The sequence below is a fragment of the Schistocerca nitens genome, chromosome 7 (assembly GCF_023898315.1).
Source record: "Schistocerca nitens isolate TAMUIC-IGC-003100 chromosome 7, iqSchNite1.1, whole genome shotgun sequence".
Taxonomy (NCBI): domain Eukaryota; kingdom Metazoa; phylum Arthropoda; class Insecta; order Orthoptera; family Acrididae; genus Schistocerca; species Schistocerca nitens.
The window spans coordinates 632,303,032-632,316,944 of record NC_064620.1 but is presented as its reverse complement, the minus strand read 5'-3'; the positions used below and the strand labels follow the sequence as shown (position 1 = coordinate 632,316,944).

Here is a 13,913-nt window from a genome sequence, read left to right as displayed (position 1 = left end):
CCATTAACTTTTTTCCAAGTGTTTTTGTATTTTTAGAGCATTTATATTGGGTGGGTTGACTGTTAGAGAGAGAAAGGCAGTGACAGCATATCAGAAGTACTTGGATTGCATCCAGTGACTACTTGCTTAAGTGGTAGATTTGAATGCAATTGAAAGATGGATAGGGTCTGTGCCTGTTGTTTATAGATGCTGGAGGAAACTGGCCACTTACTTTGTTGACTACGGTCAACAGACTTTGTGTTGCTGCCATGGGCTACCTCCAGCATCAACTGTGATCCTTGATGTAGCATCGCCTTCAGGAAGGCTTGACTTCATTGGTCCACATTCTGAGTACATATGTTGAACTGTGACAACTGTCGTAAACTGTCTGTTGGGAGTGAGGACAGTCCTCTTGGAAGGACTGTCCTAGTGTAGAGTGTGGGTTTGGTGATCTCTGGCAGCTCTAATGTTAGGGAAATAACAGGAAGGTGGGAAGGAAGGCCAGTAAACATTCTCTACGCTCCATGGAATGGTGAGTCTCATCTGAGATGTGAAGGAAGCCCTGTAGGTGGCTATTGAGCACACAAGGTGCAACCGGTTGCAAATCATTGTTTGTATTGGCATGCCTGCTGCCTGGATTCAGAGGCTATCCTCAGTTCCTACAAGTGGCTGGCTGCTTTGGTGAAACCGGCTGGCTTTGCTCGCAGGGTGAAAGCCGAGCTATCATTTTGCAGCATCTTGCTGGGAACCGATTGTGGAAGCTGAGTGGAAGACACTTCCACAGGCAATACTGTGGCAGTTTTAGATGTATATCTCTCTACTTTCACTATTGGGTGGAGTATTGTAGCCTCCCCCTTTTAATACGACAAATGTGGACTAAACATTGGTGGCAGCTAAAAGTATAACAATTGATTTGATAAAGTGAGTTTTCCAAGAGCTCAAAATGTTTGGAGATGCTGAGTGACCATTTTCAACATGCGGTGTTCTTTTTAAATTGTTCTGACTTTTAAAAGTATTTTATAATTTTAAATGAAAAGCCAACAATATGAATTAGGATAGATTGCTACTCACCAAAAGGAGAAGGGACTGAGCAGCAGATAGGCATATTTAAAAGTAAGCTATTGGATATTATTAAGTCATTGGACAGAGTCTTCCGTCAGATGTGGAAACACACTTTAACACACTACCTCATGGGTCCCACCTTTTTGTGGTGAGTTTGTGCTTGGCTGCCACTGGGCACCAGCCTTTACAGCACCTCTGCCCTTTCCATGCTGCATGTCTGTCCTTCTGCTATTCTTTCTCCCTTTCCTTGGGGAACACGTCTGGGATATTTTTGGGAATGTGTTCAGAGGTTTTGATATTTTAATAGCCTGACATCAGTACAGCCCCTCATCTGCTTTTTTTATTTATTTCTTTATTATGCATCTCCTACCTTCCTCCATTTCAGCATTTGAGGTTCCTCTATGTTTTTTCTTCCTCCTTTTGTGCTCTTGAAGGCCGTCCCACATGTTTGATGCATAACAAGTGACTGTATAATGTGTAATTCTCAGTCGGGGGTTGACAAGTAGGATTCACACATACTCCCTGGTACCCCTGGTACATGTCAGGCCAAGGGAGGGGTGATTGTGTGAGCTGTTACCTTCCCAAATTGCCAGTTGGTCCCTCTGTCAGGAGTTAAAGAGATGTGACCTGAGGTTTGAACACTCAACCAAGGTGGGTGAGCTCCCCCTCAGAGGGGAGAGGGGGTCAGTTGGAAGGAGCCAATCTCCAACGCAGACTACATCTACTAAAAGTAAACCAAATGAGACTAAAGATTTCAAGAATCTCCCAGCTGCACCTCGATTCCTCATGGTATCACATACTGAAGGAGCTCAGTCCTATTCTGTGGTTAATCTGTTTATTAGCTAGATTGCGTATCGGGCTCTGTCTCTACCGATCGCTATTTGTTAAATGGTGCTCCCACACCGCTTTATACTCACTGCGCTCAACCTTTGACAGTCCACCTTTTTCCGACAGAATGCCTTTTTTAACCACTCGCATTCTCATTTGTGTTTGTCATCTTAGGTACCGGCCTTTTTAGCGAATGACATCTGGTCTGTCGATCATATTTTACTTTTTATCCGTCGTAGCAATATGACGAAGGACACGACTTGCTGTAGGACTGGTATCCTCCGTTCTCTCTCCATGCGGGGCTTCCGATGAAGCCTGGCCCATTTCTTTTAGGAATTTTTAAAAGGATGTTCAAGGTACGTGTGGGTTCTGCTTTCTCGGACACCTTTATCCAGGAAAATGGGGTGCCTCAGGGCTCCGTCCTGAGTGTCATCCTCTTGGCTATAGCTATTAACTCTATTATGGCCCGTCTCCGGCTGGGCATCTCCGGTTCCCTTTTTGTCGACGATTTTGCGATCTGTTGCAGTTCTCCATAGACTTGTCTCCTCGAGTGGCGTCTTCAGTGAGGTCTCGATCCTTTTTACTCTTGGAACATTGACAATGGCTTTCGCTTTTCCACTGACAAAACTGTTTGTATGAATTTCTGGCAGTGCACTGGCTTTCTTCCGCCGTCTTTACATCTTGAACTTGTCAGTCTTCCATTCACTGAAGCTATGAAATTCCTGGTGCTCGTGCTTGGTAGAAAACTTTTCTTGTTCCTCTCACATGTCTTAACCTGGTCGTCCGCTGCACCCGGTCCTTCAGTATCCTATGTGTCCTAAGCGGTACATCCTCCTCCACTTGTGCCTATTCCTTGTTCGTTTGAAACTAAACTACAAGTGTGTTTCATTTATGCATTTGGACATCCATCCATTTTAAGCTATCTTAATATACTCCAGCATTGTGAAATCTGTTTGGCCGCTGGGGCCTGTTATGCTAGCCCGATTGAGATTCTGTATGCAGAAGCTGCCAAACTACCACTGTCATACCGGCGTGATGTTCCCCTCAGAGGATATGCATGCTGTTTGTTGGCCACCTATCCTATGCCGCCTCTTTGAGTGACTCATTTGACCACCAGTACGGGCCCCTTCCTCTTCTCTGCTGCCTCCTGGAGTTCACTTTCGGCTATTGCTCTGGTAGCTTAACTTCACACTACCTGCTACTTTCCCATTCCTAAGGAAACTTCTCTGAATTTGATCTATTGTTGAAAGTTTTTTTGACTTTTGCAAGGAACTTAGTGATGATGTACCATTGTTTACACTGATGGCTCTCAGACTGTCGTGGTGTGGGGTGTGCCTTTTTCATTGGCACTGGCAATTTTCGGTATCAGCCTCTGGAACACTGCTCAATATTTACAGCAGAGCTCTTCGCCCTGTATCTGGCCACACAGTACATCCGGCAACACAGGCTTTTTAGTTCTGTCATATGATCCAGCTCCCTCAGTGCCCTTCAGATCCCTTGTGTGCTGTATACTGTCCATCCCTTAGTTCAACGAGTTGATGAAAGCTTCCACTTGCTCACTCCTGAGGGAGCCATTCTGATATTTATGTTAGTTCCTGGTTACATCGATCTGACAGGAAATGTGGCTGCTGACGCTGGTGCCAATGCTGCAGTTCTCATACCTTCCCCTGCTTGCTATTCCATTCCTTCGGGTGAATTCCATGTTGCTGTCTGTCAGCAGGTTGTTTTTTCCAATAGAGGTGGAGCCCCTCCACACCCACACTGGCATGATGGCCAGCACAAAAGGTCTACTGCTATCTCTGCATAAGGGTTAGTTTTCACTAAAGTGAGGTCTCGCAGGATGTAGGTACTGCAATGTTTGCTTACGTCTGGTTAAGGTTAACCATTAATACGTGCTCGTCTGGATTTGGTTTGGTTTAAACTTTGACAGAGGGTAGCGGTTTGAAGGGCAGAGGAAAAAAGTGCCAAGGCGAGAGTCAAGGGAGAAAAACCACTGTGATAGTTGGGTCGGGCTGTAAAAGCAGTAGCGGTTTTCTTGCTGCCTGTGACAGGTTGTGCAAGGGTAGGCTTTGTTACTAGTGCGTATCATGCAAGTCAATGGCTTTGTCATTGTGCGGTGGTGGTACTCGGCAGCTGCCGTGGGGTGCCGGTGTTGATTTCTCGGTCAGTGTCAAAATACCTGTAACAGTTACGTTCATCATTGTTTTGTGTCCGAGGACATATATCAGATTCACAGTGTAGGGTAGTGTTGACGGTTTGTTTGTGCGTCAGTGTGTGAGCTTGTCGGTTTCCCTGCTGTAGCCTGTTGGTCGGCTTTAATAGCAGCTGGCATATCCAGTCAATGTTGCTGGTATGCAGGGGCTTGCTGATGTTGTCGCTTGTGGACGTATGTTAGCTTGCCACAGGTGGCTATGCCCTAACTCGCAGAGTCTTTGGCCACTTATGCTTCCACCTGTGGTCGTGATTGTGGTGGTGTCACTTTGGCATCACCACTTGTGTTGTGTTTACAGGAACAAGCTTTGGGGATTTAAAACCTTCCCAACAGCTTGGCCGACCTGTCGGCCCACTTGCCACACAATCATTTTAGCTAGGTTGCTTATTGGGCACTGTCTATTTAACTATCACCATTTGTTAAGTGGTAATCCACCACCACTTTGTGCTCACTGTCAGCAGTCCGGTGTATGTTTGCCATTGGAGTTATCAACCATCTTAGCAAAGATAAACAAGCTGTCAACCACGTTTTTTCTTTTATCCATCATAGCCATATGGCGAAGGATGTTTAATCTTTGGTTTGGCAACTCTGTTTATGTGGCATATTTTTTGGACCTTTCGCCAAGGGGAACCCCTGTTCATAGCACTCTTCCCTTTGGTCAATTGGGCTTAACATGTAATTGCTTTTATTTTCTTTTACTTCTTTATATTCTAAGGTTATGACTTGGGTGCTTGTGACATCGGCTGTTTTTGCATCCTTAAAAAATTAGTAAGAAGGGTGGGTATTTATGTTGGCACTTCCTGTGCACTCTGTTGCGGTGGGGATGGCAATGATATCGTGTGACCTGGTTTTCCCTCACTGCCAGCTCTCGTAGTGACTTCAGATTTTCAACTTCTCCTTTCAGAGACTCTTTCCTATTGGATCGGCACCTGAATACTCGTTGTTACATTGTACCTTGGCCTCCTTAAGACATTTTGCCTTCTCAGTATTATGATGGTGCTTCTCAGCTTTCATGATGTCGTCTTGCTGTGCTCGCAGACTTGGGATGCTCAATCATCCCCCTGTTCTGAAATAGCCCCCGTTTCTTTTCTGCTGCAACTCAGTCAGCGTTTCCCACTAGCTGGCAGTCTACTGGTCATTAACACAGTGGTTTGGCTTCTGGGAGCTGCTGAGGTGATCTTTGACGAATTTGTAGTGTCCACCAGGGATACTATCGTGATGTGTAACAAAGGAAAAACTATTGCAGCATACACAAACAGAGAGAAAGAGGGGTAGGGGGAGATCCCATCCAACGATGGAAACAAATAACCAAATAATGAAAGTGGACTGCACTGAAGAAACATGAACAATGAAGAAAAAGCATTGCCAAATAAAGAAAACCAGTCACTCGGAGCAACTGGTAGCCAGGTAAATATAACTAAACATGGAAAGAAGTTGCTGTATATGAGAAAATGGTCACTTAAAGTGAAAGGAAGATCACTGAAGAAATAAAAAGATTGCCGAATGACAAGAAAGATGAAACTTCCTGGCAGATTAAAACTGTGTGCCCGACCGAGACTCGAACTCGGGACCCTTGCCTTTCGCGGGCAAGTGCTCTACCAACTGAGCTACCGAAGCACGACTCACGCCCGGTACTCACAGCTTTACTTCTGCCAGTACCTCGTCTCCTACCTTCCAAACTTTACAGAAGCTCTCCTGCGAACCTTGCAGAACTAGCACTCCTGAAAGAAAGGATATTGCGGAGACATGGCTTAGCCGCAGCCTGGGGGATGTTTCCAGAATGAGATTTTCACTCTGCAGCGGAGTGTGCGCTGATATGAAACTTCCTGGCAGATTAAAACTGTGTGCCCGACCGAGTCTCGAACTCGGGACCCTTGCCATTCGCGGGCAAGTGCTCTACCAACTGAGCTACCGAAGCACGACTCATGCCCAGTACTCACAGCTTTACTTCTGCCAGTACCTCGTCTCCTACCTTCCAAACTTTACAGAAGCTCTCCTGCGAACCTTGCAGAACTAGCACTCCTGAAACAAAGGATATTGCGGGGACATGGCTTAGCCACAGCCTGGGGGATGTTTCCAGAATGAGATTTTCACTCTGCAGCGGAGTGTGCGCTGATATGAAACTTCCTGGCAGATTAAAACTGTGTGCCCGACCAAGACTCGAACTTGGGACCCTTGCCTTTCGCGGGCAAGTGCTCTACCAACTGAGCTACTGAAGCACGACTCACGTCCGGTACACACAGCTTTACTTCTGCCAGTACCTCGTCTCCTACCTTCCACACTTTACAGAAGCTCTCCTGCGAACCTTGCAGAACTAGCACTCCTGAAAGAAAGGATATTGCGGAGACATGGCTTAGCCACAGCCTGGGGGATGTTTCCAGAATGAGATTTTCACTCTGCAGCAGTGTGTGCGCTGATATGAAACTTCCTGGCAGATTAAAACTGTGTGCCCGACCGAGACTCGAACTCGGGAACCTTGCTTTTCGCGGGCAAGTGCTCTACCAACTGAGCTACCGAAGCACGACTCACGCCCGGTACTCACAGCTTTACTTCTGCCAGTACCTCGTCTCCTACCTTCCAGACTTTACAGAAGCTCTCCTCCGAACCTTGCAGAACTAGCACTCCTGAAAGAAAGGATATTGCGGAGACATGGCTTAGCCACAGCCTGGAGGATGTTTCCAGAATGAGATTTTCACTCTGCAGCGGAGTGTGCGCTGATATGAAACTTCCTGGCAGATTAAAACTGTGTGCCCGACCGAGACTCGAACTCGGGACCCTTGTCTTTCGCGGGCAAGTGCTCTACCAACTGAGCTACCGAAGCACGACTCACGCCCGGTACTCACAGCTTTACTTCTGCCAGTACCTCGTCTCCTACCTTCCAAACTTTACAGAAGCTCTCCTGCGAACCTTGCAGAACTAGCACTCCTGAAAGAAAGGATATTGCGGAGACATGGCTTAGCCACAGCCTGGGGGATGTTTCCAGAATGAGATTTTCACTCTGCAGCAGTGTGTGCGCTGATATGAAACTTCCTGGCAGATTAAAACTGTGTGCCCGACCGAGACTCGAACTCGGGAACCTTGCTTTTCGCGGGCAAGTGCTCTACCAACTGAGCTACCGAAGCACGACTCACGCCCGGTACTCACAGCTTTACTTCTGCCAGTACCTCGTCTCCTACCTTCCAGACTTTACAGAAGCTCTCCTCCGAACCTTGCAGAACTAGCACTCCTGAAAGAAAGGATATTGCGGAGACATGGCTTAGCCACAGCCTGGAGGATGTTTCCAGAATGAGATTTTCACTCTGCAGCGGAGTGTGCGCTGATATGAAACTTCCTGGCAGATTAAAACTGTGTGCCCGACCGAGACTCGAACTCGGGACCCTTGTCTTTCGCGGGCAAGTGCTCTACCAACTGAGCTACCGAAGCACGACTCACGCCCGGTACTCACAGCTTTACTTCTGCCAGTACCTCGTCTCCTACCTTCCAAACTTTACAGAAGCTCTCCTGCGAACCTTGCAGAACTAGCACTCCTGAAAGAAAGGATATTGCGGAGACATGGCTTAGCCACAGCCTGGGGGATGTTTCCAGAATGAGATTTTCACTCTGCAGCAGTGTGTGCGCTGATATGAAACTTCCTGGCAGATTAAAACTGTGTGCCCGACCGAGACTCGAACTCGGGACCCTTGCCTTTCGCGGGCCTGTGCTCTACCAACTGAGCTACCGAAGCACGACTCACGCCCGGTACTCACAGCTTTACTTCTGCCTGTACCTTCGCAGGAGAGCTTCTGTAAAGTTTGGAAGGTAGGAGACGAGGTACTGGCAGAAGTAAAGCTGTGAGTACCGGGCGTGAGTCGTGCTTCGGTAGCTCGGTTGGGCACACAGTTTTAATCTGCCAGGAAGTTTCATATCGGCGCACACTCCGCTGCAGAGTGAAAATCTCATTCTGGACAAGAAAGATGACAGGCAAAAGATGCAGATAACACACAGAAGGAACAGAAAAGACACCAGAAAGGCGCTTAATTCTGTCAAAGACAATCCATTTTTAAAAATTGTTAAATATGCTACCCAGTGACGAACTGGTATCCATAACCTAGTGTCTAACCCGCAGAAAAACCTGCCCCTTGGACCCACCCGCTACCATCTACTCAGCCCTACCACTGGTAAAGCCTACAATATCAAGGATAGAGCACTCGATACTAGTTTCTGGAAGTGGGAACTTGATCTAAAACACATCCCAGCAGCCCCTTGGACTGGAGAGTTGTGTTCACATAAAAAGGCGGGCGTTGGCGCAATGTGCAGTGGGAGGGAACAATGTACTGCGTGACGCTTAAGCCGTTCCCCCTTGTCTTTTTGTAGTTTCTGTTCTTGGGTAAAAGTAGAACATTTAATGTTAATTTTCATGTTAGTTTATGTCTCGTGAAAGTTACTTTCTCATGTGCCATTATGCAATGATTAGTTTATGTTGAAAATTAAGACATGACCCTACACACAACAAAATTATTGTGTTTCGTTACGTTTAGGAATAGACTGTGGAGTGCAGTTCAATTGGAGTGTGTGTCCATTACAATACTTTACTAAGTACCTTTTGTTATGCAGTGCACATATTTTGGGAGAGTATACAGGCTGCAGAAAACTATGTAAACAAAATTTTAGAGTATTTAGCAGGAAAAACATTTTTTTATGTGACAAAATATCACATAGGTACTAATTCCCCACTAGGTTTCCACAAAAGTTTTGATGCCATCGATATTCACAGATGGTGTTCAGACTGCTCTGCGCTGTGTATCGTTGTAGAGAGGTTACTGGAAATGTCGTCAGTTCATATTAATGAACAAGTGGCATCTGCATACTAACAATTTCCTAATGCACTCGAAATGACTAAGTGTCTCGCAAACAATGGCTGCACCATCAGGCAAGTTGACAGCTGACTCATCTGAAGGGTCTATCGGTATCTTGTACATCAAACATTTATCCCCATCCCTCTCAAAAAAAAAAAAAGTCTATAATAGGTCAGGAACATCCCTAAAACAATATTCAGTGCACAGCAGTTTGAACACAGTCTCTGAAAATTGCTGGCATCAAAACCTTCATGGACCCATAGTGGAGAAATGGTGCACGTATGAAATTTTGGTCACATAAAGAAGAGAGTAATTATTGCGGTAGAACGCTGTCACCGGAACAGTCTGTTAATTTATCTGCTCTAAACACTCTTAAATTGTGTGTACATAGTTTTATTACACTCTGTATTTGTAAATATTACAGGTGTATTGTTGAAGCACATAGGCAAGCAAAAGCAAGAAATGTATAATGGCACACAGTGTAACACTGACTTCAAACATAAGGTTGGTGTGAACACCACAGTTCCTCATGAGGCACACATGTTATGCCCTTGCCTTCCTGACTTTCCCTACTTGAACAACAGTGCCACTATAGCAAATGAGTGCCAGAGTTGAAAAAAGTAATAAATTGCTGTAAATATGTAGGACTGACTAGAAATTGAACATTGAAACTTTGTGTTAGTGGTCTGAGGCACTAAGCTGCTCATTAGAATGGAATGCCTGCTGTGTGAAATTCCTAGGAATCCAATTGGATAAAAATTTATCAAGGGTCTTGCGTATACAGTACCTCACAAATAAATTAAATGGTGTAGCATTTGCAGTGATGATATGCAATGCTACGAGTGTGAACATAAGGAAAATAGTATATCAGAGTGACTTCAGATCGGTAATAATATATGGAATTATATTTTGAGGTAGTTCAAACGGTCTGTCTCAAATATTAAAACTTCAAAAACTGTCATTAGAAATTCGCGCAGTGTAAAGTGAAGAAAATCATGTTGCACACTTCTATACAAATCTATGTATTGTAAGCATTCCTTCACTGCATGTGTATGAACTGATTAGCTTTGTACATAGTAACCCTAGTTTATTTGTTGCAAATCTGTTCTGATACATTTAAAACATCAGGAATGAGAATAATTGTACGTTGCCCACCCATTGTTTAAAACTTAATGCTCAAATGTCACAATACATGGGTATGAAAATTTGTAACAAAGTTATAATAAAAGAATTGCTTAATACTAATTTAAAATCACTGGGGGAAAAGAAAGAAAAACCCTTACATGACAACCTGGTGGAGAAATTTTATGTCATGAAGGATGATCTGAAAATTTGAGCAGGGGAGGACGCGTACTTCAGATTGTCAATTGTGTGTTAGTTGTATATCCTCTATAGTATATTATATTAATTGTATTTTTAAGAAAAACTGTAAACAAGTTTTTGTGTTTTGGCAAGTCTCCTGTATATTAAGTCAGTGACTTGCAATTGTTCGTTGTGTCAAACTTTTATTCTCCTCTAGTCTGTAACAATAATGACAAACAAGCAATTGAATTGTCCCAGAAAATTAAGTAGATTGGATTTATTATACAGTGGAACTTCCCAGTAGGAATATAAACAATGTAGGAAAAGATAGATTGTCACTTACTGTAAAGGTAACATGCTAAGTTGCAGACATGTACAATTAAGACACTTACATATAAGCTTTTGGCCCCAGCCTTTGTTGGAAGAAGAACCAAGCACACCTCACGCACACATGACCATCAGTTCCGGCAGCTCAGGCCAGAATATTCTGCAGAGCAGACTGCAGCAATTTCACCTGTGGGGGATGATAGGAATTGAAGCAGAATGTGATGTGCTTGCACACAAGTAACAGAAATGTCCATATATCACTCTCAGATGATGACACGAATCATATAGGAATAATGAGCTTTATGTAATATGCTGCTGAAAAATTTGTGTTTGGTTTATATGTAAAGTGTGCTAACAGATTTGCATGTGGTATGTGTTTGCCACTTTTCCTCTAATCTCTCTATTATATTAATACCCTAAATAAATCATATATTCATGGTAATTAACTTTTTCCAGTGCTTGATGTAGAATCTTTACTGTTAACAAGGGTAAAATTTGCTTCATCATGATGCTTAAGATAAAATAACAGCAGTTGTTACGTTTTTATCTTGTTTTTATTTTAACAGGGTGAAACAGAAACTGCTGATGAATGGACACATTTGAAACTAGAGTTTTTGAAGCCAGAGAACATCCGTGATGCAGACAAAAGAAAGCCCACTGACCCAAACTATAATGCTAAAACACTGTTTATTCCAGAATCTTTCAAGAAAACATTGACACCTGTAAGTAATGATCAGTTTAAAAAAAGGAAAAAATTACCTGTTTGAACAACAATTAGCTGTTAGAAACTATTTGTATGATATTTATTAACAATTAACTGTGTTTAGGAACAGCAAAATTGTGTTTCTGTCCTATTTTTTGTTGCAGATTGAGATGTTTGCTTTTTATTTGTGACTTATTTAATGTTTTGTTTATTATGTTGAAAGGCAAAACATACAGTTTCCTTACAATATAATTATTCAAGATGATGCATCCGAGAGATATATACTAGAAATCTACAAAACATAAAAAGGTACTACAAGGGCTGCCCAGAAAGTAATGCACTGCATTTTTTTCCTTCAACAATTCTTTGTATTGAACATAATGAGGATATGAGAATTACACCCACGAAGGAATGGTGTCTTACCTGCACATCCGATTTGTCCACGTAATCTCCATCCCGTTCTACGGCCTTCCTCCGGCACGAAACGAGGGCGTGGATGCCCTGTCGGTACCGATCCTTTTACTGGTGACGGAGCCAGTGCTTTACTGTGTGTATCGTCTCATCATCCATGTACTGTCTTCCGTGAATGGCATCCTTTAATGGCCCAAACAAGTGGAAGTCTGAGGGGGCTACGTCAGTGCTGTCAGGTGTGACAGCCGTGGACGGTCTCCCCGACTGCTGCAAATCGTGGGGCTCCACCGAACTGCCTTCTGATGGCCTCACCCTCCATGCCCAATATAATGACTGATCAGTTAACAGTGAATGTTGTTTCGTTTATACATACATTTATATATACATATGTGGATGCAAATGTGTGTGTGTGTGTGTGTGTGTGTGTGTGTGTGTGTGTGTGTGTGTCTATATCTGTCAACAGCAGACGCTTCATAGACTTTGCACAAGCGATTGTGAATATCCCCCACAGCTCCTTTCTCTGCAGACGCCATTTTGAAACTGTCATGCAGCTACATTATCTATTGGAAGTAACGGAAACTTGCCGCACTCACTCAGGAGACTTCAAATAATACATACGTAATATTTCGCATTCTTAGCATTGTTTTCGGGTGAGGGGGAAAAAAGTGCTTTGCGTTGCTTTCTGGGCAACACTTGTAAAAAGAAAAATGAAATTATATATAACAAAATCTGAGAGCCAAAGTACTGGGTGACTATAATTAAAGTGCAGTTACTTACAGAGGTACAGTGTGGGCTGTAATTATTGCACGACAGAGAGACATAGTAGATACGCTAAAGCATTAATGCGGAACCTATTTACTCCGGAGAAAATGTCACCGGGTGCTCACTGAATGCGATAAAGACCTGTAGAAGTGTTTCCAAATGTTGTGGACTAGGAACAGGATGTGAGCAGAAAAGTTCAAACAAGTAAGAAAGGCATTATGTTGATTGTATTATTAACTGTCGCTGACACAGTTTGGTCAGCATGAGCATTGGAGACTTTGACGAGATGTTGTATAGTGGCCGAAACTGGAACCGATGTTTTTCCAGTGTAAATTGGTTCTGCATTAACCCATTAACGTATCTACCAAACTTCGCTGTCATACAATAATTAGAGCCCACACTGGGCCTCTGTGGAAAGCTTCACTTTAATTAGGACTGCCTGGTAATTGCAGTGAGCTTAAATGCACAGTGAATTGTGGCAGAGCAGATGTAAACAAATGAACTCTGAACTTACTGTGCCTGAGCAAACTACACAGTATTAGGTACTGATGGTTCTAACAGACCATCCCATGGACTTTCAAGACTACTGGCAGAATATTGGACATTGACTTACAGTCCTCATGACATGCCATCCACTGAAACTAACTGTTTAACACCTCATTATTAGCTGCAGTTAACAATTACTTACATTACAAACTTAATCCTATATTGGTTGGACATTTTGTTTTCTAAATTAAATATTTTTTTATCCAGAACTACTGGCATGGAATTTACATTTCAGCATTAACAATTTGGCTGCCCACATAATGTTAAGTTTAATAGTACTTCTCGAGCAACATCATTCACCAGCTAAATTGAACACATTGGGGACGGGGTTCAGAGAAGAAGTGAGTGTTACATAGAGAACAGTACGAAGTCGACATCAGTCAGCTGCAACTCTCAGACTTGCAGTGTATTACGCAAGGACACTGAAAAAGTCAGATTTTTGCATTATTGTGTTGAAAATCGACACATTTTTACGTTATGTAGTGAAAACAGTTTTTTCATATAATTTGTTTTTGCAGAAATACATTTTTTCCCCCTAAATAAGATTAGTCTCCTGTAAGCTTTATGTACATAGAATGGCTAAAGTTACGGAAGCACCATTATTGGAAGGATGGCTGAAGACTGCCCTGTAGGTGCTTCCCCGGTGATATCAGTTAGCTGCCTTTTATTTACTACTGCTTGCTCTGTGGTTTCGAGAATACCCCGATAGCTGTAAAGGATAACAGTTATTAGCATGTTCCAAGAATCAAGGCCCATTTTCATTGAAAATTGTTTGTGCTATGAAATTGAATTTCTGCTCCTCATATTTACATTATCAAATAATTTACAGTGAGCACTGATATTTCTGACAGTATTTTCACATTATTGCCAGATTTGTAATAACTGCAATGCCTTATAATCTGAATGGTTAAGAGCCCTGTTGTTACTAATCAAACATGATGTGAGG

The 13,913-nt window shown here is 43.2% G+C and overlaps 1 protein-coding gene across 1 annotated transcript in view; it reads left to right on the top strand.

The window, feature by feature from the left end:
* LOC126195031 (DNA mismatch repair protein Msh6) overlaps positions 1-13,913 on the top strand; it is a 321,830-nt gene that overhangs the window by 102,644 nt on the left and 205,273 nt on the right. Inside the window, exon 9 of the mRNA XM_049933475.1 lies at positions 11,112-11,267. Within this exon, the coding sequence (XP_049789432.1) occupies positions 11,112-11,267 (156 nt within the window). The remainder of the gene's footprint in view (positions 1-11,111; positions 11,268-13,913) is intronic.